The sequence below is a fragment of the Chaetura pelagica genome, unplaced genomic scaffold (genome assembly GCF_000747805.2).
Source record: "Chaetura pelagica isolate M959 unplaced genomic scaffold, ChaPel_1.0 scaffold752, whole genome shotgun sequence".
Lineage (NCBI taxonomy): Eukaryota > Metazoa > Chordata > Aves > Apodiformes > Apodidae > Chaetura > Chaetura pelagica.
Window position 1 is genome coordinate 40,533 of NW_009952270.1, and position 24,486 is coordinate 65,018.

The following is a 24,486-nucleotide window of genomic DNA, read 5'->3' on the forward strand; positions in this document are numbered from 1 at the left end:
TAGGGAAAGTAATCTTTCCAACTGAGGAAAATGTAAAGCTTGTAAAATGAAAGTAGTGCAGGAGTATTTTGCAGACTTAGGTTTTGAAGCTTTGAGGTGATGACAGTAACTTTCTGCAAGTGTAGAAAGAACAGTCTCACTGTCCAGTACACCACAAGTTTTGACTAGGACATTAGTGGCTAACACTAACGTGGGTAACACTTAGCATGCTGCTAAGAATTTTCTGTGAAAGTATTAATTAGATTATTCTAATCTAATCTGAGTAAGTGCAGTACGTTTTAAAACAAATATGATGTTTTTCAACAACAGGCTTAGGTGCACTCTGTGAGAGCATAGAGGAGGATATCTAATCCAATTTTTTTCCAGTGCAGGCAGTTGATTAAATGTAAAATTATGTGGACTGTTTAACAGAACAGCTCTTTCCTGGCTCCATTGTAAATGCTTCAGAGATGCCTATTTTAGGAGTAAAATAGCTTTAATAACACCACCCCAACATTGCAAAATCAAACAAGATAATTCTGCTAACAAAACCTAATTGTAGCACAGATGCTGTATTTGTTTTTTTATTTGTCATGTAATAGCCTCATTGCAGAATTACAGAAGCTTATATCCCCCAGCATTTGATCAAACTCCCATTTTAAAGCACATTTATAAGTTCATAATTTGTATGTCTGAGATAGGCTAGGCATTGTTCTAAAGGTAAGAAATTAAACTTCTGATGCAAGCTTGAGGATGGAGGTTCAAAATAAGAGTGAAGTGCGTTGACTTTTGTCAGGGCTATGTAGTAAATGCAGATTAAATCTGCCTCTGTCAGTATTTGTCTTTTAAAATCAGAAATAGGAAATGGAGAAAAGCCAAATGAGCTCTCATGTTTTCCCATACACTTGTATAAAATATTCATTGGAAAAAGAAGAAAAATGTAAAATCAAAATGCTGTGTGATGGCTGCTGATGTGTGACTTAACTCGAATTCTCAAATTCTCTGCACTTTCCAGATCCTCAAAAGAAAGATCTTCCAGAGACGAACGCTCAAGAGATCGCGATAGAACATCACGTGATAAAGATAGAAGCTCAAGAGAGAGATCGCCCCGAGATTTCAAAGACAAGAAACGTTCCTACGAAAGTGCTAATGGCCGATCAGAAGACCCGAGGAGCTCAGAAGAGCGTGAAGCAGGGGAGATATAACTGGCTGTGTATTCACCTGATCTCTAGCTTCCTATGGAGTTGCATACTATGGTTTAGTTTACAGTTGTTCAAAGGGACACCAGTGAGCAGTTCCACACACTGATCCAACTAGGGTAGATGTACAGTATATAAAAGAGGTTAATAACCAAGTCAGAATTAAACCCCATCAATTAACGATGCCTAAAGCTGGGTCCTGGACTTCCACCAAGTTGTAAAACTTTTCTGAAAGATTTCTCTTTATTCAGGACAACAGTTTTATGTACCAAGATGCAGATCTAAATGTTTTTAATCTCCTTTCCAATACAAGTTAGTGAAAAAATTATATTGTACTACTTGCCTTGGGTGCTTTTGAACCTTTATAAATTCTCCAATTCTGCTCCGGTCAAAACAGCAGCATTGAAAGGTTGTATTTTGGGGGATTTTTTGGTTTGCTTTTTTTTTGTAAGAGGGCGGGTGGATTAATATTACCTTTTACTCTAAGGTTATGTTCCCAGTGATGTTGTTTTGTTTGGGAACCTAGGAATTGATTACAGTGGGAGCATTTAGAAAGGAATGTGTGCTGGAGAAAGCGGAAATGTCTTTTTACAGTGCCTATTTAGACTTGGAAACTGAACAGCTGTTGCATTACATCTTTTTTTATTTCTACTTAAATTTTGAAATCAAAGCCAGTCCCATATCTGTACCATTTGATTGGTATGTGTTCAATATATTTGTTTTTTTTCCATAAGGACTCTTTCTGCTTTTTCTTGTGGGGTGTAAGTGGCACATCCTTAATTGTATTGAAAACAAACAAAAAACCAGCAACAACAAACAAAAAATTAAGAACAAAAAAATAAAAAAAAAATGTAAAAAAGGAAACCACATTGTCGAATAACTTAACGAGGTTATACTGGTCTCTTAAGGTGGTTACTTAGCAGTTCAGTCACTTAAAAACCTAATGTGATTCAGTAAGTTTTTAACGTGCAGGTGTGCTCTAGGAAGAGCATTCTTTCTGACTACAGTTCTGACTGCCCTAAGGTCTTCAAATGCAAAAATGTGTGGAGTCATAGTGATTGTGGCACAACCACAAACTCTTTAATGACTTCATTTCATAAGAGTACTTCATTTAGGTGCAAGCTGCCTTAACAGAAAGGGGGTTTGCTGTCGATTCTGTCTGGTTGAAAGTGCTTTCGGGCATATAAATTACTAAAGTGGTGCCCACTGTGGCTGTGTGATACACCCTTAGACAGAAGAATTTAGATTGGTAAGTTCTCCTTGAGATAGCACTGTTGAGTTTCTTAGCAGTGATGCTTAAGAGCAGTGCTTGTAATGATTTCTTGACACTTTCAGCAAGGTTCTGCAGACTCTGCTCAGTATCTCCCCAGTCCAAGTGCCTCTGTAGGCCCACTAATTAGGGATATATAATATCACTGTAAATTCACTTCTTCCTCAGTGTCTCTTCTGTAGCCTGTTCACTATGGTCAGAACACATGGGTGATAATTCTATCACAGTAGACAACTCAACAGTCTTTTGGCCAGCAGTGAAAGCTGGAACAGGATTTCTACATCTCGACAAGGTATTGTAGCACACACCTTCCACTTTGAATTGATGTTGTTTTAAGCTTCTAAGAAGATACTGTAATAATGAAGGCTAACCTACTTAACACTTTTTTTATTTACCTATTTGAAGCCTGAACCTGAGTTGCCTTCCTGGGAAAGCTTTATGATTTCCTGCATGGCCCAGCTCTATGATGGATGTAAGTTACCACTGTTTGTCCCTCTTGTATGAGTCCCACTGTATGAATGCTTGCTAACATCTATTGTCACACCTTTGTAAATGGAATTCTAGTGGTGTGACAAAAGGTGAACAGTAATTTCCAGATGCATCTTGCATAGGAGAATTTCCAGTGAGTGGAGTGCTAACTCTTCTGGAATTCCTTTCTGGAATAAAGATATTCTAGAAATACTGAGAACCTATCTCCCCAGGCAATGGGCAACTAGAAATTTTGTATTATAAAAGGGGAGGGGAATTTGCCTACTGTGATAAAACACTGCTTAGACTCCTTACTAGCAAATTTAGGATAATGTGCCATTGTTTTTACAAATGGCTTTTAAATCTATGAAAGAATTATTGGGTTTGGGCCTGTCCTTATTTATAGGTTTTCGTGGGTGGTGAGCTTCATAGTATCCAAGTACCACACCAATATTAAAACAGAGAAGGTAAGTCTTACCTCAGGTATCCTCATAAAATAATCTGAATTACATTTGGCAATGCATGTCTTGTGTTTGAAATCAGGACTGGAGTGCAGTTAGGAAGAGAACTGAATTAAGGTGATTTAGGAAAAATTTATTCTGAGGCAAGAGACCTGGAACATCTGTCATTAAGGGAGAATGCGCTGTTAGTTGTGCCTGAGTCAGTAAGGATCTTCCACCCTTCCATCAGAAACAAGGTATATTAATTTCCAGGAAGGTCAAACTGAGGTATTAATCAACTGTATATTTCCTGCTGGACAATTTGTCAATCTGCTGCATCATATAAGGGAAAGAGCTTAGAGACCAGTCAGATAGTTTGGGCATCATTGCTTGTAGTCTTTAATTTCTTAGTCTTCAGTCAATAGTTTAGTAGTTGTTAAATCTGACATCTGATCTAGTACCAGATCATAACTACAATGGCATGATAATTTGGAACGTCAAGCCACTTGGCCCACTAACCCACATCAAGTAAGTCCTACAGACATAGTTGTACTGGTTTCACATCACACTTAAGTGTCATCCGTCTATGCTGTGGTTATGACTTCCCACAACAAGCTGGTTTGCCCAGCTTTTCTGCCTTCAATTGCTTGTTCAGCTGTAACTTCTTATGAGATGGAGAGAGCCAGGGTGATAGATCCCCCCCAGGGAATCTGTAGGGGATCCTGCTGTGCAGTAATCCCTGTAGTGATCTGCACTGCTACTGCTTCTTGCCTAAGAGATCTTGTAGGTCTGCAGGTCCTCAGGAGTGCTTGAGGCCATTCCTATTCATGGAAAATGTCTTCCCTCCTACAAGAAGGCTTAGTGCAGCCTGGAAAGGGAATGGAATGGAGCACCAGAGTGAACCTGAGGTTGCTGTGGCTGAGCACTTTTTTGCTGTTGAACTTGTAGCTTCATAGCAGTTTTTATCAAACTGCAGGTGTACAAATTGAACAAAAGCATAGTTTATTTCATTTTTTAGAGTGGTTGAAATGCAGTGAATCTGCAAGCATTATTCCTGTCTCTTGGAAAGCTCTTGCTCTGGATTAGTCAAGAAAGCCTAAAACAGGATATTAAGATGTTAAGCAGCTAGAGCATGGCACATTACCGGAAGGGAGGTCCTCTCGTGAATATACTAAGTTGCTTTTCCTGCTGGAGCAGGAAGATCCATCCAGTGACACAGTGATACTTCCAAGCCAAGAGGTGCTGGGCCTGGTGCAGCCATGTTGCGTTACCCTGCATCAGGCTTGCCAGTGCAGCTGGCTGAGGAGCTGTTCCTATCTGTCCTGTTGCTTTCCATCAGGTAGCAAATCTGGGATTTGTTCTCCTCTTGCTGCAGCTCAAATCCTAGGCTTGGAGTCTGTCTGTCCAATCTGTCTTGCACCAGTTTGTGCCTTTGAGGCATCTTCCATCCTGCTCTGGGGACAGTGGGAGAAAATAGGTGAATTAACTCTTAAGCCATTGCAACTGGATGGCTGGTAACCTTGCGATTATGTGTGTAGCTGAAGGGAGATTTTCTTAAGACACCTGGAGCCAATGCAAGACAGATAAGGGTCTGGGCAGGCACCTCCAAACAAATGGTTTTGGCTCTGGCAACTTAAGCACCACAGAAACTTTTACAGCGCTGAGGATGACTTGGTGAGATGTGTGTGCTGTCTCCTCTGTCACCTGGGGATCCAAGCAGATTGCAGCTGCAGTCAGCATTAAGCCAAGTACCAATGCAGAAGGACCTATGTGCCAGAGGCAATGACAGGGTGTTGTGGAAGGGTCTGCAGCACCTGATAACCCCCTCATTTACTTTTCTCCATCCCACATTTCACAGCCCACCTCACTCAGTACGGCTGTCCTTTGTTCAGCAACAAGTAGAGGTTAGTTTCTCCTGATTCAGTAGCTTAATTAAAGGTGTTAATGTGATTTTCACTCAGTCCTGTATAGTTCTTGCTCTTTGATTTATTTATTTTTTTTATACTTGCTCTTTAATAAGTTCTAGCTCCGTTACTGCTGATACCATTTTTAAATTCTTTTCAGTAAGATCTGGAGATAGGCTTTCACTGCAGCCTGCCCCTCTTCCACTGGGAAGCAGTGGACTGCCAGGCAGGGGTTTCCAGCAGCTGGAGATGAAGGGGAAGAGAGGAAGAAGTGTTAAATTCTACCCCAGGCTCTCCTCTTTATCCCTGCTTTCCCTTTTGTAGGCACATAATGGACAGTCAGTGGGCAGTTAAGAAATGCTCTCACCTGGCTCTGGCTTTTCACCTCCCGTTGCTAGGTAGATGCAGTGCCACACCCTTCCCCAGGCTCTTGGTAGTGCTGTGCAGAGCACTGCAGGCAAGCAGCATCCTAGGGAACACATCAGCAGGGAGTTGGGATCAGCTGGCAACAGGAGCAGGGCTGGACGTGGGCAAGGTCAAAAATGGCCTGACAGGGCAGGAACCACTGTGGCTGTGCAGCCCTTTCCCAGGCTGAAAAGATCTGGCAGATGCTGACTCTAGCAAAGTATTGATGGTTATGCTCAGTTAGGAGCACAAAGGTTAGAAATTTTTCCTGGTGCTGGCTCAGAAGGGCTGCAGACTTCCATGGCACCAGCCATCAGGCACCACTAGCACCAAAGGCCTGCTCGAGCTTCTGCGCATCCATCGCTGGAAGGTGATACTGGGTTGGTGACTTCGCATTGAGCTACCATAACTTACTAAATCAAGTGCTGCCATCTTCCTAAGCTCAAACAGAGCAACAGGAGTAAAGAACTGCTGATTTCCAACAGGTGAGGGCAACTGCTGCCTTGACGGAGTGTGGGACCATAATCCAGGTGTTAGCTATAATGTTGCACAGCCATTGTGTTCCTTCTCCTGAAATCCTGCTGCTTTTAACCCTGTGCAAAGCTCCGCTGGTGACCTTCACTAATGGGAAGTTTCAGGGTGGTGTCAGGATCAGCCTACTCTGCCCCACAGCAGTGGTTAGCAGCTGCTGCGTGTCCTCAGTGGGGATGTCCCACAGGCTGTAGGAAAACCATGAAGTGTGAGGGCTTTGGCCTTATTCAGTAGTGGTGCTCCACAGCAAATTTCTTTCTGCCATCTTTTAGACTGATATTTTCCTTAGGTTTCTCTTCACAGGATCAAAGTTATCCCTGAGAATGCATGCACCACGTATTTATTGGTTCAATAAGTAATGAACGTGTTTGGTTGCCTCCAAGGTACACAAATGTTGCTGCTTTGCAGAGTCTCAGTGAGGTCTCAGACAGGATTGTGCAGCGAGGCTACTCGAAAACTAGGGAAATCAGCGGAGTTATTCTCAATTCTAAAATGCCATCTGATCTGTGCTCTGTTGGGAAAGCTTCCTGCCATCCTTTGAAGTCTCAAATTAAGAAAATAAAGGCCATGTACTCCTACACCACTCACATCATACAAATTTTGGGAATTTATTGTGTCTCCCGCTGTGTAAATGGATTTGGAAAGTAACTCCCTCTTCACTAAAGCCAGAGTTTTATTGGTTTCACACACTTTGCTTTTGCTACACTTCTCTCCATCACAGGAGCAGGGAACACAAGAGCCTTAAACCATCAGCCAGTGTCATCAGGTCCCCGTCAGCCTTGGGTGTCTATGGCTGTGATGAGAATGTCATTACACCATCATGCCAAATAGTGCTCTTAATGGGCATTAAAGCAAGTAAATAAAAAAGGAGAAATTATTTTAAGCTTTTCAGAGTGTTAACTGCTTGTGCTCTCTTGAGGGAATTTGAGACTATAAATACTTTTTACAGGTCTTGTTCTTTTCTTACAATACTTGAGGATACTGTGCAATAAGCTTCCCTTTCTCCCCGAGCTGAATAAAACACTGAATCAAAAGAAGCAGCCTGCCCCATCCTCCCTCTCCGGCATGAGTTCATCTTCTGCACGTTGGGATTACAGCATCCTTTGCCAAACAAATGGTTTGGGTGAGGAAAACTATGCAGCAAATTATGGAGAATTCTGCATGTTTAACTGTTCAGGGAATTGTTACATGGTCAAGCGAAAAGCTTCCCTTCCCACTACCCAAGGAGCCTGATTGCCTCAAGTGTGGTGGGTGCCTGGGTGAGAGCTTAAGTCGGTTTTTGGCAAACCCCCCACTACCACCAGTAAACATGCCACTAACAGCTACAACTGCTGCGTGTGGCAGGTGCCTTTCCCAGCATTGCTTTTGCTGTGTTTATTGTGTTACACTGAAGCAAAACAGCATGTGGCTATTTGCCCTTGTTAGCTGATTATTTCACCACGTCTAAGGAGTACAAGGAAAAGCAACTCAGTAGTTCCAGGTGCGGATATTGTTGACAGGAGGCTCAGGCAAGGGGCAGGATGAGGGCAGCACTGTAGGAATCCCACACGGAGCTGAGCCCACCACCCTGCCCACTCTGAGGCAGTCACCTCCTTCAGCTGGATGCATTTTGACAGCACAGGAGTTAGTGAGCTCAGTACTATTGCCCTCTCCTGGGTATGTGGCCAGAGCAATTTGCACCATGAAATCCACACGCTGGAGATGTTAATCCCTGCCCAGAGGGACCCAATGGTGACCACATTCAATGCTGCCATCCCAGGTACTGAAAGCTGCTCCGAGAAACCTCTCCCGAGGTTGGGAAACACTGCTGGCTTATGCAGGGTGGGACTTTTCCCCGTGCCCTTCTCAGGCATTAGTCTTTCCCATACAACACTACCTCTGTTGTTTCAGTTCAAATATGAAACCACACCCAAGCCGCTTAAGTTATGACCTCTACAAGGTTCCTGGAAGTCCTTCAAAATGGTCTGCTTGTCATTCATGAACACGCAAAGGTGATAGCTGAGATGAAAAGCTACTGCTGCTTCTCTGGGCTGCTGGTGCTGCTGGAAGGAGCAAGTCTTTCTCTCAGGAATAAAAAGCCTATAGCCATCATCTTAAAATATAGTCTTTGAGGACAGTGGCCAATGGAACCCACCTGGAGCACCAAAGCTGCAAAGCCTATCAGGATTTGTTCATTGGCTTTGATGTATCTGCAGGTGTTTATTTAGCTGTAGTTTGCTACAGAAATTATTTATATTTATTTCTACATTACATAAGCCTTTTTCTTGGTTTTTATTTTATTTTTTCATTCTTCCAACTGTAGCTGAAGGCCCGAAAGCCTAAAATCAGTGCTGATGAGACATCTGAAGAGGCTGGAGGTTGCACACCCTCACCAACCCTCCTCTTTGTAGACATTGTTGAGGTGAGTGCAGATTTCATTGGTCACTTTCTCAAAGGAAGCTTTGCAGTCTCCACCAAATTTCTCCTCCATCACTTGCAAGATGATGTCACAGATAACCTAAACAAGGAGAAGGGAAGAAACAGCTAGTGTGAACTTTCCTCCATGTTAGAGGCATAAGTACAAAATACATATTTTTAGTTGGGATTCTTGGAGGGTGGAAAGGGATAGAAGAGCAATCTAGCAGCACATAGCATGCAGAGCATGGTAGAGGTCATGGTCCAACCTTTACCATTCTATGATTCTATGAAAATCAGGTGCATTATGGAATTCATCAAAACTGCAGTTGCTTTTGTTGTTTTTTAACTACCCTGTATCTAGTTAATGTTGACTGCAGCTGTTGGGTAAAGATGGCTGTACAGAATCAGTCCACTTGGTCCATCTGCTGCAGTCCTTCTTTTGGCAGTGGACTGTCCCCAAATGTTTTAAGGGCCACAAGAAGTCCCATGTTGAACACTTATGAAATACATGACCTGGGGGGGGGAAGGTAGGGGGAGAAGTTTCTTCCTAATCTTTCCTGCCCGTTAGCTATCTAGCACTCTGTAGCAATGAGGATTTGTTTGTCTTTACAGTTGCTAGTTAGGTGGTGTACTTTGAAATGTCAGCTTCTTTTCTGTGCAGCATGAATTATTTTGTGTGCATCTTTGAAAAAGCCTTTTCAGGATCTCTTCAGACAGAAAGTCTCACTTATTTTCCCATTTATCGAACATTTGGTCCACTGCTTTGGACACCACCTTTTTAACGCCTGAGTGACATTTGCCAGATGTGCCTCTTTTTTGTGTTTTGTGCTGTGTAAGACCAGCAAAATAGTTATAAATGCACTCTGCTAGTGACCTTAGGTGGACTTGGGCAAGTAATTTGATCCTGTGTTTACTATCTGTTTCTGTAGTGATGGCAAGGCTGTTGCCATTTTTGCTCAATAACAGCTTTTTAAGTTGTCCTAGAAAAGCTCAGTTCCTGTTACTAGAGAAAAATAGACATCAGGGACAGAAGTCCAGTGTTAAGCTGCTTTTCAATGTCTTGTTATTAAGTGACAAGTGTGGGAATCCTGTTGCACTGAGAAAACCCACTACAACTCATGGGCAGCTCTGCAGCTTCTCCCTGAGCAGACCTGACTGCATCGCACCTGCTGCATAGCCTTCCCAACAGATGACAGATGTCTCATTTCTGCTGTCTTCCACCATCAACTGCCTCACCTTCCACCATCTCCACTCTCTGAAGCATGCATATATGTATGTGTGTATGTATGTATATATGCAAAGCCTGTTTTCCTTAGCACTACCCCTCAAAGTGGAAGACATCCTCCCATCACAATTACACCCCCTGGGAAGAGGGCTGCTGGCTCACCCTAAAGTTTTTGGGGTCAATCTTCAGCTGGGTAGCATGTTTCTTGCCAAGTGGGGTCACTATCCCACAAAAAGCCTCGGAGTTGTCCAGGTGTTGCACCATGTCATTGATGGTAGTGAAAACCCTCTTGCCATGGCCTCTGATCTGATCCGACTGTTTCATCTCTTCAGCGGAGTCCATGCCTTTGAAGTGTGTGAAGTAGGACTTGGTGTCTGGGTGCTCGGTAAACATCCTGTTGAGCAATGAGAGACGTCCTAAGTTGTGGGCTGAGGCATCGATACAGACCTGGCTTCACATTCCAGGCCTTGTCTTATGCATTTATCACCCTTTTTCCTCCTCTTTATTAGAACAGATACCTCTTTCCTCTGTGTTTCTGGGTTTCCCTTTGACCTTCCTATCTGTGCACAGCCCCTGTGCCTACAACCACCTCTTCCCTCCCTCTCCCCTCTCCAGGGCACCTTCCTTTCTCACTCCACCTTAAAACCTACCTATCCTGAATTTATCCCACTGTTTCTAAAGTAAACATTTTCTCAGTGTTGACTCAGTGCTAGGTGGAGATAAAATCCACACAGAAGCAGGAGCATGTTCACACAGGGTGCATGTGACAGTGCAATATTCCCAAAGAAGTTCTGGACAGCAGGTATGTCCACTGTGCTCTGAGTGAGTGCTTTCATATAGAAACCCTATGATTGGTTTTGTTAATTAAGCCCTTCCTAGAGTCTATCCTAAAGCTTTTTTTACTGCCTGTGGTGGGTTGTTGTTTGAGTGCCAGGTACTGCTCATTTCGTTTATTCAGAAGTAACACAATTCAATGCCACTCCTAAAAGAACTGCCTTTTATAACACATCAACTGTGGTCATCTTGTTCAAGCTCTTAAAAAAGCAGTTTACTCTGTTGGGTAAACCAGTTATCCAGTTATTTTATTTCTATTGCCCACCTGCAATAGAAATAAAAACTTCCAGATTGCATATCACAGAGTCACAGAATGGTTGGGACAACAAAGGCACCTCTGGAGGTCATCTGGTCTAACCTCCGTGGTCAGGCTGGTTGTCCAGGACCACATCCCGATGGCTTTTGAGTATCTTCATGAATGGAGACTCTATAACCTCTCTAGACCTGTGCCAATGCTCAGTCACTCTCACAGCAGAAAAGTGTTTCCTGATGTACAGAGGGAACGTCCTGTGTATCAGTTTGTGCCCATTGCCTTTGGTCCTGTCCCTGGGCACCACTGACAAGAACCTGGCTTCATCCTTGCACCCTCCCTTCAGGCTTTTATACACATTGATAAGATCCCCCTGAGCCTTCTCTTCTCCAGGCTGAACAGTCCCAGCTCCCTCTGCTTTTCCTCCTGGGAGGGATGCTCCAGTCCCTTCTTCATCTTTGTGGCACTTCACTGTATTTTTTCCAATATGTCCATGTTTTTCTAGTCCTGGAAACTTCTCTAAAGGCAGGGCTGGGGTTGTAGGACACTAAGGCAAAACCTTGTAAACTACCCCAGGGAGCCAAGCTACTGGATGCTACTAAGAAATTTTTAGCTGCATTTCTGACCCTATCTGTCCTCAGATTGTGAGTCCTCAGAGTGTGGAAGAAAAGTACATAATACTTTTGGAGGCTTATCCAGGTACAGGTTGTGAAATACAAGAAGGCCAGAGGGAGTGGTGAAGGTGAGGTCACTAGGAATAGTATTTGGACACATAAGTGTGTATGGAGGTGATGCAAGTCCCAGCTGAGAGAGGGGTACGTGAAAAGTGAAAACTTCTGTCTTATGGAAGAAGAGAGGAAAACAGAGTGAAAACTTAAGAGAGGAAAGCCCAAAGGAAGGCTACCATACAATGAAACAGATGGGCTCTGGAATGGAAAGGCTGGAGGAGAATCAGAAGAGAAATAGTGCAGGCATTCAAGTAAAAAAAAAAAAAAAATCATTAAAAGAGTTCAGTGGGAAAGCAAAATAGGGAAATAGTGCCCATGTTTTGTTCCCATTCTCTTTCATACCATACTTTCTTTACCTTAAATGGGTGGAGTGAAGAAATTGTTCTTGTCTTTTCTTCCTTTCCCCCCCTCTTCTCCCTTTCCTTTTACTTTTATTTGTGTGGATCTCTCCTCTTCCCCGTTTCCTCCCTGAGGTGGGATAAACCGCAGCAAATCAAAATGTCCCCAGCAAGGACTGCATGAAAAACATTGAGACGTGCACCTAGGTGGTAACTCCAGCTTTCTTGCCATTCCTCCCTCAACCCTGTGCAGTGGCAGCAGGATGGTCTCTTTCCTTACCTGACCAGCACAGCTGTCCCGTTGTCCTCAGCATCTACATACATCTTCTCCCAGGCACTGCGGGCACTTTGTACCTCTGCTTCAGAGAATGACATGGTGGAGGAGACTTCAGCAATGTACAGCAAGAGGGAGAAGGACAGGGAGGTCCTGCTGAGGCAGTTCTGCTGTAATTCTCTCCTTAGGGCTCTCTAAATACTGCCCTGGGGATTGAAGAGATCTTGAATTGACTCTTTGTCTCCAATCCCCTCTGTCGAATTTCTGCAGGCTTTAGGGCTTCCTAATCACTTTTAATCAGGAAAGAAACCAGCCACATGAAGAGGGAGGACTAGCAATCTCATGGTGACAGCAGGTGCCAGACCAAAGATCTTGCCATCTGAGGAGAGAAGGGGAAAAGGGGAGCTTTCAGTGGGGAAGAAAAAGATTAGCTCTCCTACCCTCTCACCCAGTGCATGACCTCTTTCCTGAGGGTGATCCTTGCCCGAGCACTGACTCCTGGTTTGCTCCTGACCACACTGCTGTGCTGCAGCCACTGTGGTGCCCTGCTGTCCCCTATTCCCTGCACTCTTGGTTCTTCAGTCTAAAGACCCCATTTCACGGAATCATGCAATCATTCTGGTTTGAAAAGACCTATAAGATCATTGGGCCAACCATAACCTAATTCTACCGACCATTAACCTATATCTGCCAAGTCCAGTGCTTAAACCATGTTCCTGAGCACCACATCTATACATCTCTTAAGCACCTCCAGGGATGGTGATTCAGCCACCTCCCTTTCAGTGAAGAACTTTCTTCTCATATCTCATCTAAGCCTTCTCTGACACAACTTGGGCCCATTTCCTCTTGTCCTATCAGTTGTTAACTGGGAGAAGACACCAACACCCACCTTGTTACAACCTCCTTTCAAGTAGTTGTAGAGCTTGATAAGATCTCTCAGCCTCCTTTCTCTAGGCTAAACAACCCCAATTATTTCAGACACTCCTGATAAGACTTGTTCCCCAGATCTTCAGCAGCTTTGTTCCTTCTCTGAACTCCAACAGCACCTCAATGTCCTTCCTGTAGTCACAGACCCAAAACTGAACACAGTATTCACCAGTGCCAAGGACAGGGGGACAATCGCTTTCCTTGTCCTGCTGACCACATTATTCCTGAAGCCAGGATGCCATTGGCCTTCTTGGCCACCTGGGCACACTGCTGGGCACACTGCTGGCTCATATTCAGCTGGTGGCCAATCAACACTCCCAGGTCCTTCTCCTCTGGGCAGCTTTCCAGCCACTCTTCCCCAAGCCTGTAGCATTGCATGGGGTTGTGGCCTGAGTGCAGGACCTGACACTTGGCCTTGTTAAACCTCATACAGTTGGCTTTGGCCCATCAATCCAGCCTGTCCAGGTCCCTCTGGAGAGCCTTCCTGCCCTCAGTCAGATCAACACTCCCTGTTTCCAGCTCCAGCAACCCTCTCCAGTCCTGCTTTCATGCCACTGTCACTGCTTTCCCCACAGTCCTCTGGTTTAGCAGGGACTCACCCCATCACTGCTCCCAGTCTGGGTACTAGCCATATGAGCAGCTTCACCAGCCCAAAATAACAGCTTTGCAGAGATGGTGACAGCAGCATGGGCACAGCATCTATGGTCGCAGTGCTCTGGAAAGCCACCTGATGTTAACACAGGAGATAAATGGTGCAGGACAGCCAGGCCAAGAGCACAGGCATTTCCCTACCATACTCCTCCTGCCTCGCAGCTGGGATCTCTGTCCTATCTCTGAGCCCTGCCTGCCTGGGAGGGAGAAAGAGATAAGGGGCAAGAGATGGGCCAGTGCAGAGCTGCAGACCACACAAAAAATCTTGGATTATCCACACAGCATCTGGGCTTAACCTCTGGCGGGAATGTTCTGGTTAAGTCCAGGGCAAGCACAGGCAAAAAAAGGGCTAAGGGGCTTGAGGAACTGCTGCTGCTGCTGGATGCCAAGTGCAGACAAAACCTCATATTGTTTGGGATTGTTTAGAGAAGGAAAGGAACACATGTGAGGGGGAATTGTGCAGTATGGTGAGCAAAACTAGCCCAATATCCTGAACAGAGGGAAAGTGGTGGTTGCAAACTCACAGAGACCAATCAATCTTGGTGGGGTTGAGTCCTAACACTGCCAAGAGATGCCTTAAATGACTTCACCAAAACAACTTCCCCCCCTCTCCCTTTTTACCACAGAGGGAAAATAGATTGATTTATTAGATAGATTATAGGTGATAGATAGATAGATAGATAGATAGATAGATAGATAGATAGATAGATAGATAGATAGATAGATAGAAAGCTGCGCAGCCTTCTGCTTTCTGATCCCAAAATCCTCAGAAAAGTGTCCCCGATGTCAGGAGAGGCCGGCAGGAGTCATGATGTGCTGCTGGGACTGCTGCCTCTCTGGAGGGAAGCACAAACCAGGCAAGTGCTGGTTGGCCGAGCCCATCTGCCAGCACAGGGATGCAGAGGAAGGAGAGAGGATGGCACTGCAGGAATTGCTGGTTCCCAGGCTTTGGGAGCCAAAACTGCCTGGGGAAAGCGCTGAGTTTTTGATTGAGAAGCTGTGGGCGGCTTGGGAGGGCGTGAGCTCCTGAGGAAACTAGCCAAAGGGACTCAGGCAGGTCTGGAGCACGGAGGTTGAGCTGGTTTTGATTTGGGATGTGAATGTGCAGAGTTACTCACTTGCAACTTTTCCTCCTTTCTGTAGATGCCGTGTTGTCCTTGCAGATCCTGATGCACCCCGAGCTGCTGCGGGCACTTCCCAGTGGCAGGAGCTGGAGCGCGGTGCTGAGCCTGGATCCCTGGCCCCAGCTGTGGGAGCAGTGCACCCTGCTCAAGGACGAGTCTTTCCTCTTGGCTTTCACAGTCTTCTCCTCTCCATCTCCCTTGTTCACCTTTCGTTTCCCTCCTCTTTGGCTTTTGTTTGCAGCAGTTCACAAGCATCCCTGAGGGGCTTCCCTGCTCTCCCCCACCTCGCCTGGGATGTTGCACTACGCTGATTGACTCAACGTAGTGCCAGACATCCTGTCGTGGGCCAAAAAAATACCCATTTTGAATTGGGAAATTTCAATTAAATTAACTTATTGCAACGTAACGAACACTTAGGCACCTCTCTTTGCCCACATCTTGAAGCCCCCCATCCCCTCACCCCTGGTGCCGCATGTTACACCCAGGCCCTTGGTGAGACCACGGGCGGTTCAGGAGCTGGGGGTTGGTGCATGGGGGTCCCTTTGCTCTTCCTGTTCCTTGTATCCTATTCAACTTCTCCAGGATGGGCTCTTGCACTGGTTACTGTCCCTTTGGGTGCTGCACCTTCCCTGGCTTTGTGTTCCCTTTTTCAGCAGTCACTGTCCCTTCCTAAACATGTTTCCACAGCGGCACCATAAACTCGCCTGACTGGTCCAGTTTTGGGGTGCAATGGGCCAACTTTGCCTGCTGCCCAGCCAGCTGACAGCAGCACAGGGCAGTCCCCGACCTCCTCCTGCACAGACAAAACAATGACACCCTCAAGCATGTCACTGTGACATGCTATTCTTTCCTTTCACCTTCCACTGTTACTTTTGCTGTTTTGGAAGAATTATCCTCTTTTTTCCCCCTGCATGATTTCCCAAGTCCTTGTACGATGAACACAGTGATACACCGTAAAGTTTGACATTTTGAACAGGGTTATACACATCTATGCTACATCTCAGGGGTCTCTAGAAATTGAAACAAAAAAGCTCCAGAAGCCTATTTTTTTGTCTTTGAAATGTAATGGCTGTGAAAAATGTGATGTTTAATTGCAAAGTCGTCATGCTGCTGCTGACCCTCACCCCGGGGGACACACAGGGTGGGTGCTTTGTTTCTTTCCTTTTCCTCTCTCATGGTTTGTTTTGTTTAATATCCTGTAGGAAGGAAATGCTTTTCAGTGTAGTTTCTGATGAGTGGGGAGAAATATTTTCCAACAGGGGTGCTGGGCAGCCCTGCAGAGATGGGACCTGAGCTCAGCAGGCAGGGCCAGGCTGGGGGGGCAGCAGGCACAGGGGAATGCCAAGCCTTGCTGTTCTATGTCGGGCTGTGTATGGCAGCCAAGTTTTCTGTCTTCTGTTGTTGTCCTTGGGAGAAGCAGAGGACGTGTGTCCCACTGCAGGGCAGGGAGAGGGCAGCAGTTGTGTCTAGTGGGGTGTGTTTCCTTCCTGTTTCTGAGAAGCCACGTGCTTCAGGTGAAGGGCAGCTGGCAAGCTCCACCGACAGGAATGGATGGCATCCTCCCCCTGCCCATCCATTCAGGATCCAGCAGCAAGGACTGACTGCAGAGCTCCTTGATGCCCCCCTTGCAGGCACTGCAAAGCTGCCCATGTCTTCTTCCCCATGAAAGTCTGTGATCTGTTATTTAAGTGTAATATTTGATATAAATAAATCACCCTATTTATTATGCAACAGGGGTTAATCCCCAGCTCAGCAGACATACTTCTTGTAGAAGATGGCTGCACAGGGCTTGACAGCTATAACTCTTATTTTCCCAACACCCCCCATACTGTCAAACTGAGGTTCTAGCCCCCCATAGCATGTGTCGCCAGGTTTTTCTGATGCTTAACTTGAGATGCTGACACACAGTGCTGCTTTTACAGAGATGACAAACACTCAGATTCTGAGGTTATCAAATTACCAGCTCATCAAAACAAGCAAAACTAGGAGCTGCAATCACGACTGTTGTGTCAATGTCTGAATGCCAAAGCCCATGTAGCACATAGGTGGGAAAGACATAGGGCAGACACATCAGCTTTCCCAGCTGCCACACAACCACACTTCACAGAATCATAGAATGGGACCTGAAAGATCTAACTCACCTGCCATGGGCAAGGACACCTTCCACTAGACCAGGTTGCTCAAAATTCTATCCAATCTCGCCTCAAACTTTTCTCATTCAGAGAGGTTGGCTCAGTTGGAGCTGTGTTGCACTTTGGACTGGTGAAAACTGTCCAATTTTTAAGATCTTTTACTATTTACAATAAATCTTGGGTTTGTGCATAAATGTCTTGTCTGCTATCTTGTCCCATACAGGACAAGAACTGAGTCCAAAGAGTAAAAAAAATGCAGGAGAAGTCAACTTCTTGGGACTTAGCCAATTAGGACAGCCCTCACATAGTCAACAGGGAAGTTGATAGAAATGTACAAAGACAATAGAAATGTACAAAGGTTTCTGTTGTGAATACTTTTATTGTGCATATATAGGGCGTAGTATATATACAGATTAAACCTTTGACTGCTGTTTTAATGATTGACAGTATTATGTACATAGCTACCAGAGATTATAACACAGTGATTACAGGTAATAAAGATGCCAGTGCTGAGTTTTCATGCAGTGTAACCTACTAACCAAGTATTTGCATTGAGATGGGCTAGTGTGCAGCAGAGAAACTCTACAACCTCAGTGAAGGGGAAAAAAAAACAAACAACAAACCACAAAAAAACCCTAACAAGTGATGCAAAGGTAATCACCACATCTCACCACCAGACTGATGCCACAGAAAGTCTCCAAGCAATAGCTACGTTGGAGAAATTCCCACCAATTGTATTGCTAGGCATGAGTTTACAGGGGACAGAACAACCCCTTGGTCAGGTGGGGTCAGCTGTGCCAGCTGTGTCCTCTCCCAGCCCATTGCTCCCCCCTGCCACCCTCCAGGCAGCCCTGCTGCTGTGCAAGCACTGTTGGAGTATTGCTAAAACACTGGTGTGCTATCAGTTGTCTTTTGGTCATGAACTACACTGCAGCATAAGGGTGGCTGTGAAGACAGTTAACCTGGCCCAGCCAGACCCAGTACACCATAGGATCACACCCTTGGGCAAGTTTGGGAGCATGCAGGCCACGCTGTGCTGAACTTGTGCACAGGTGCTGTAAGCAGGAGGCAAAGAAATGAGCTTTTGGGAACATGGAAAATATCAAGCCCAAGTCAGAGAGGTGCAGAGTAACCACAGCTGGGCAGAAGGGCTCAGGCAACAGCACAAGCACTGGGTCTGTAACCTTACAATCTGGCAATCGTATCAGCCCAGTTAATGAGATCAAACCACCTAATGGTTTAATGGAAGTGACAGCCCTACACATTTTGTAGCCCCTAGACTATATTGAGATGCTGCTTCACAGTGTATCTTGATTTGTTTTAATTACACACAATCTACACAAGTGATGTTCTAAAGACAACTCAAATCCATTGAATGCCACCCTTGGCAGAGTTAAACCTAGACTCCAGATAAAGAGACCTGATTTCAGAGGAAGAAAGGATGTAGCTGAGAGAATCACAGAATTACCTTGGTTGGAAAAGACCTTAAAGATCAACTGTTAATCTAACACTGACAAAATAAATCATATCCCTAAGTACTATAAAACTCTTAAAGAAATAGCTGTGGGCTGGAATACGTGGAAGTTAGACACCAGTCCACAAGCTATGTATCTAAACACAAGAAGGGTACAGATTATCACATTGGTGGTAGGGACTATTGTGTTCAGAGATACAACAGGGCTAAGCTAGAAGGGCAAGAGATAAAGCAGCAGGCAAACCTGCTGCCAGACACCACTGAAACAAAGATGTTTGACTGAAAGGCTGGTTGGTGAGGAATGGAAGGAACCAGAGAATCACACTAGCAAACTGTTTACCTGTGGGAGCAGAAAGCTGGATGATGGACTTTGTGGTCCATTTGCTTTCACTATTGTAGTAGTTATTGCCTCCCACTACAGCAATGCTCTCCCTTGAGTTACAGTCTCTGATGTACTGAGCATTTACACAGCTAAAAAATCTATTACAACTTCCCGACTTTGTTTGGAAGTAACATCAGTACATGTGGCTTTAAATTCAGTGAGCCCAAACTTAACACACATCTTCAGATGGCGTTTCCTCCCCAGCTTTGTGTCTGGCATTGGCACTGTACAGGAGCCAAGCAATTCCATCCCTTCCTCATCTATGTACTGAGCGTCCTGCTTTTCTGTACAGTAGAAAGAAAAAAGTGCTGCTGTCTGATCTGGTTCTATTGGATAGAAAGTATAGGAGGAGACTTTATTTATATCCACTGACTCCTCAATTCCCACCAACTTCTGGAAGAGATCTGTGCGATAAACATAGCCATCAGCTTTTGACACCCTTCATTTACGGGGGTCATGGATAGTAGGATCAAAATTTTCAGCTACTCTTACACCGTACGTCCGAGCGCTGACTCGGGAGGTAACAATGTTGGGATTGACACCAAATAAAACAGCCCCTTTTGCAATGGCTGCTTGGGCCTCCAGTGGGCAAAGGATATGGTGCTTCTTGCCAAAGGCCTCGCTGATTGCATCTCTCAAGATGATGCTAGATGCAAAGCCTCCCACAAGCAGAATGTACTGGACTTTAGTCATCTCGGGCTTGCCAAGAATTTCCCTCAAAGTACAAATGATATTTTTGATACTGTAGTCAAAAAAGCTCTTCATTTTCTCATAGGTAATCTTGATCATCCCATCACACCACTCAACACCTTTTGCTTTTTTGAAGAAGTGGGAGATTTCCTTCTTGCACTCTGCCATCCTGGTCAAGTTGTAGTAGCAACGTAGGTACACTGCCTCCCTGCTAGAAGAGCATTTCTGCAGACCAAAGTTGTACATCATATTTTGTAATTCAGTAGGGTGTTTCTTTACATATTCATCCCACACGCCATCACTGAATATCTCCTTGAGCAAATCAATGAAGTTTTCATCCACTCTGTTGCCTCCCCACCCACCTCCAGTTGCCTTGTGCAACTCCTTCAGGTAACGGTTTTCTTGAATCTCATGCACCGTGATGTCTATTGTGCCACCTACACACATACAAAAACACTAATGAGGTTTGCTCTTTTCTTTAAAGTACATGAGGTCCTTACTTTCCACTGAATATAATCCTACTTTCTGAATTCCTGGTTCCCAAGTGCATTTTCCTGCTGCTTTCTTTTCTCATCCTCACTCTTCTGCTATTGCCTGCACAGCTTTAGATTTCCTAAGCTTCACGTTTCTGTTTACAAGGCTGATTCCTCAAGGCTCCCACAGTAATTGCTGAGGAGAGCTGCAGGCTCTGACTCCCTGCACAAGCCCATCTCCTTTGTGATCACAAAAGGAGACTGGCCTCCTCATGTAGATAATTGACTCCTGCCTTTTGCTACAGAAGCTCTGAGTTAAGATGAGCAGCAGGGGTGAGACTCTCAGGAAGTTGTGGTCCTGTTGATGACTTTTCGGTATTTGTTCACAATTACCAGGCTGCTCTTGGCAGGAAATTCATATTACACTGAAAAATCTTGCACAGGAAATTAGAGAAATTACTGAGTGCTCCATCAAATGTCCTTAATGATTTACTCTACAGCAGACTTACTCTATTAGCTCAGCTTTTTGGTCAGTTCACTGGGCACTATGCCTGCTCCTACAGAGCAGGCTGTGAGCTCTGGCTCTACCACAGCAGATGGATGCATATCAGTGCTTGATGCTGGGACACAGTGCAGACTGATCCATCCTTTCCTCTAATTTTTCTGCCATTAATCTCATTAGGTGAGAAATAAAAATAAAAAACCCATGACAAGAAAGCAGTGGAGTCCAAGCTCCAAGCACTGCCATTCTTTGGGGTTCACTGTGTGAGACACTGCGGAACAGGCATGCTCTGAGCCCAGCAAAGATGGTACCTGATAAGCAAGGGAAATTTTACCTCCACAGTCAACAACAATATATTGGACCCCAGGGGAGTCTTCAAACTTCTTCTTGTCACTGCTGTCTGCCATAAACCCTTCCTGTGGAAGCTGTTTGCACCAGAGTGATGCAGCCTCTGGCTCCAGGGCAATAATCAGCTTCTCAGAAAGCATATTAGAGATGAGTCCTGCCTAAAACCACAAGGGAGAAGTGTCAGTTCAAGAAAAGGTGCTGTGATCACTGCTGTATGAATGCTACCTGCTAGGGAGGCTGTTCTCACCCCAGGAGACCATGCTGGGGTGGTGGTTCTTGCAGTGTTGATCATCTTCCAAGCTCTCTGGTTGCACCTGTACTTCTCTGTGTGGCATTGACAATACATGCTGGACAAACACGTCCACGTGACACTTTCTATGGAGATTCAGAAATTATCAATGTGTCTGGGAAATGGCGGACCTCTTTCTTGTCACTGAACCTTTCTAATGTTTGCTCAGAGAGGCATTTCATTCTTGGAGATACTCAAAAGCTGGCAGAACAATAGTCCTGAGCAACCAGCTCTAGGTGGCCCTGCTTGGGCATGAGGGTCGGAGCAGGTTCTTTCCAACCTGAACTGTTCTGTGATCTTGTAATGAAATTTCCTTTAATCATTTGCTCCTTGGGTGCAGTGAAATGGGGTTTGTTGTTGTTTAACCCAGCAGGGAGCTAAATACTACACAGCTGTTGGCTCACTCCTGCCCTGCAGTGGGACAGGGGAGAGAATCAGAAAAAAAATTGTAAAACTCCTGGTTAAGACAAAGATTGTTTAATGGGACAGAAAAGGAAGGGTAAATAATGATAAAAGACTATACAAAACAAGTGATGCACAAGGCAATTGCCCAGCACCCACTCACCAACACCCAACCAGTCCCCAAGCAGCACACACGGGCCCCCCATGCAACTCCCCTTAGTTTTATTGTTCAGCATGTCATCATATGGAATATGTCTGTGGCCAGTTTGAGTCATCTGTCCTGGCTTTGTCCCCTTCCAGCTTCTTGTGCACCCCCCCAGCCTCCTTGCTGGCAAGGCATGAGAAGCTGAAAAGTCCTTGACTTAACATAAGCACCAGGTGGCAACAACTAAAACATCAGTGTGTTTTCAACATTCTTCTCATCCTAAATCCAAAATACAGTATTATACCAGCTACTAGGAGATAAATGTAACTATCCCTGCCAAAACCAGAGTACCCTGCTTGAGCAGGGGGGTTGGAGCAGATGACCTACAGAGGTCCCTTCCAACCTCAACTGAGCTGTGATGCTGCAATGAAATGTCTCTTAACCATTTGATCCTTGGGTGCAAAGAAATGGGACTGACCTAATACCCCTCTCCAAAAGTGAGTGAGAACCCAGCACTCCACAGGTGACACTGTGGCAAACCACACCATTCCCAGCTTTCATAGAAGTCTTCACAGAGACCTCCCACCCACCACCGCATCCCGTTCAACACTGGGGAATGACAAAGAGCAGACAGAAGACTTTATCTAGGGCTTGCCCTGTGCTTTGGGTTATTCCACGCTTTGGGAAGCCCTGTGGAACCTCAGAGCACAGACAAGAAGGCTCTAAGCTATCCTAATGTTTGGCTAAACGAGCAAACCCAGGAAAAGCTGTGAATAATTCGGAACTAGCACAAAGCCTTCAAAAAGAAATACTAGCTACTACAGGCTTGAAGGAGAGCTAGCCACCCTTAAAGTGGCTTCAGCATACCCTTTCAGGGGAGGGAGAGACAAGCTAGAAGGGGGTATGTAACATGGGAGGAACCCTTACAGTGATCCCAAGGTTGCCCATCTCATTCAAATTACAAGTATGTTCACTTGTTGAGGACTGAGGCAGGGAGCCCCAGAGGGAGGTTAATTTCTCTGCCAAGCTCTGGAGCAGGGCAGCTTTTTGTTAAGAACAAGTATTTGGCATCACCAAGGTGTGCAGTCAGGTTTTATTGTCTTTAGACAATGAACAACATCATAAAGGAAGGGCTTCTGAAGCCTTTGACTAATTAACAAAATAAAGAATTTTTTTCTTGCCCAGGGAAGTGGTGGAGTCACCATCCCTGGATGCATTTAAAACACCTGCACTCAGAAGACCTCAACTGTTCCACTTACTGTGTTGTACAGCTTCATCTTGAAGTTCTGGAAGAAGTACCAGCTGTCAGCTTCACTGGAGGGCAGGCTCTTGTACTTCATCACAGCATCGTAGCCAAACTTCCTGAACACCTTGTTCTGGTTGAACAAGATGCTGGTGGGAGTCTCCACGGTCTTCAGCCCATGCTCCATTCCCCAAAACACCTGGCGGATCTGGTCTGTACCTGAAGCAAGGAAAAAGCAGTAGCCACTGTAAGACGTGCCAAAATCTATAGCAACGACAAAGAGCGACTTGGTGGCCATGGCTGAGAGACGCGCCGAGACAGGCAGCCCTGAGAGCTGCGGGGGATGGAACAAACAGGACTGGGAGGAAACTGAAACTGCTCTGGCTCCTGTGGCAGAGCGAAGCGACTCCTCTGAACTTTGGTAGCTGCAGAGTAGTGCAAAGAAAGCATGTCCCCTTTTCCAGTAAAAAGGAGGGGCTTGTTTCTGTTATTTATAGCAGAAAAGACCTGCTGGGAAAGCGAGGAAGTGCCAGACACAGCCGCTTCTCGAGCTCCCAGCAGCACAGTCCCCTGTGCTGCCACTCATCTCACCAAACATTTTCTGCTGCCATAAACCCATGGGTACCCCCGAGGGTTGCCCCTGCAGCGGGATGGTGTTTGGAGGACAGGACACTGACCCTAAAGAGATGACTACAAAAGGCAGCAGGTATGTTGGACTGGCGGTTGTCCATGGCTAACCTTTCCATGTTTAACCTTAGTAGGTGTGAATGTTTCTGCAAAGCCCCTGGGCAGGTGACTGCAAGGGTCTGCAAGTATTTCCTGACTCTGAACTTTTTCAGTAAAAGCTCTGTTTTGAGCTTCCTATCCTTCCTGTCCACCACAGGGACAGGTAATTTCCTCAAATTCAGCTCAAGGGGTGAGACAGATTGTAAATGAATCTGAGAAGAAGAGAAATTGGAAAGAAAAGCATAAAAAGTGTAACTGATCCTGAGCTTTGGGAAGTCGGTCTCTGAGCTTATCAGTTTTATAGGAAAGACTGACTTAAATGCAGATGTTATGCTGGATTGTTTAGCTTAAAGAAAGGAAAAGTTACCTCAGAGGAAGAGTGGAAATTATTTAACTGAGAAGGAAGCAATCCAAGTAAGTAAGCAAAGGCAAAGCTTGTGTCAGCAGGAGAGGAGAGAGTGAGGTACTCGGGAAGGGGGGCAGGACAGTCACTTGCAGCCACCGTGCAGACCTGGATCAGTGTAAACTGCTGGTGAAGCCTCATGCTTCTGACATTCTCTGAAGCTGCCTTTCTGCAGGACGGAGCTTGCTGTCTGCTTCACCTGTATCCAAGCTGCAGGAGCACCTCAGCCTGGGATTCTTTCTGCAGCAATAGCTGATGTTTGGAATCTTCAGTAGGAAAAAGGGCACAGATAAGTTGTAGGAATTAAAGTTACCTTGAGAACATAGAGTTCTT

The 24,486-nt window shown here is 45.3% G+C and overlaps 3 protein-coding genes across 4 annotated transcripts in view; 1 reads left to right on the top strand and 2 right to left on the bottom strand.

Annotated features, from left to right (window-relative positions):
• LOC104397745 (putative RNA-binding protein Luc7-like 2) overlaps positions 1-2,029 on the top strand; it is a 30,424-nt gene extending 28,395 nt beyond the window's left edge. For both annotated transcript variants that reach the window (XM_010007754.1, XM_010007755.1), the window contains one exon: positions 995-2,029. In XM_010007754.1, coding sequence (XP_010006056.1) covers positions 995-1,184 — 190 coding nt within the window. In that variant the 3' untranslated portion in view covers positions 1,185-2,029. The remainder of the gene's footprint in view (positions 1-994) is intronic.
• A 6,535-nt stretch (positions 2,030-8,564) lies between these two features.
• On the bottom strand, positions 8,565-12,343 carry LOC104397746 (cytoglobin-1-like). Its single transcript, XM_010007756.1, has 3 exons — positions 12,249-12,343; positions 9,981-10,212; positions 8,565-8,693 (listed from the first exon to the last, which is right to left on the bottom strand). The coding sequence occupies exons 1-3, from the start codon at positions 12,341-12,343 to the stop codon at positions 8,565-8,567; spliced, it is 456 nt and encodes a 151-aa protein (XP_010006058.1).
• A 6,670-nt stretch (positions 12,344-19,013) lies between these two features.
• LOC104397752 (heat shock 70 kDa protein 12A-like) lies at positions 19,014-23,755 on the bottom strand. Its single transcript, XM_010007761.1, is given in 4 exon segments — positions 19,014-20,059; positions 20,932-21,103; positions 23,041-23,358; positions 23,702-23,755. Coding segments are annotated over 4 exon segments (1,590 nt in total).
• Positions 23,756-24,486: the final 731 nt, after the last annotated feature.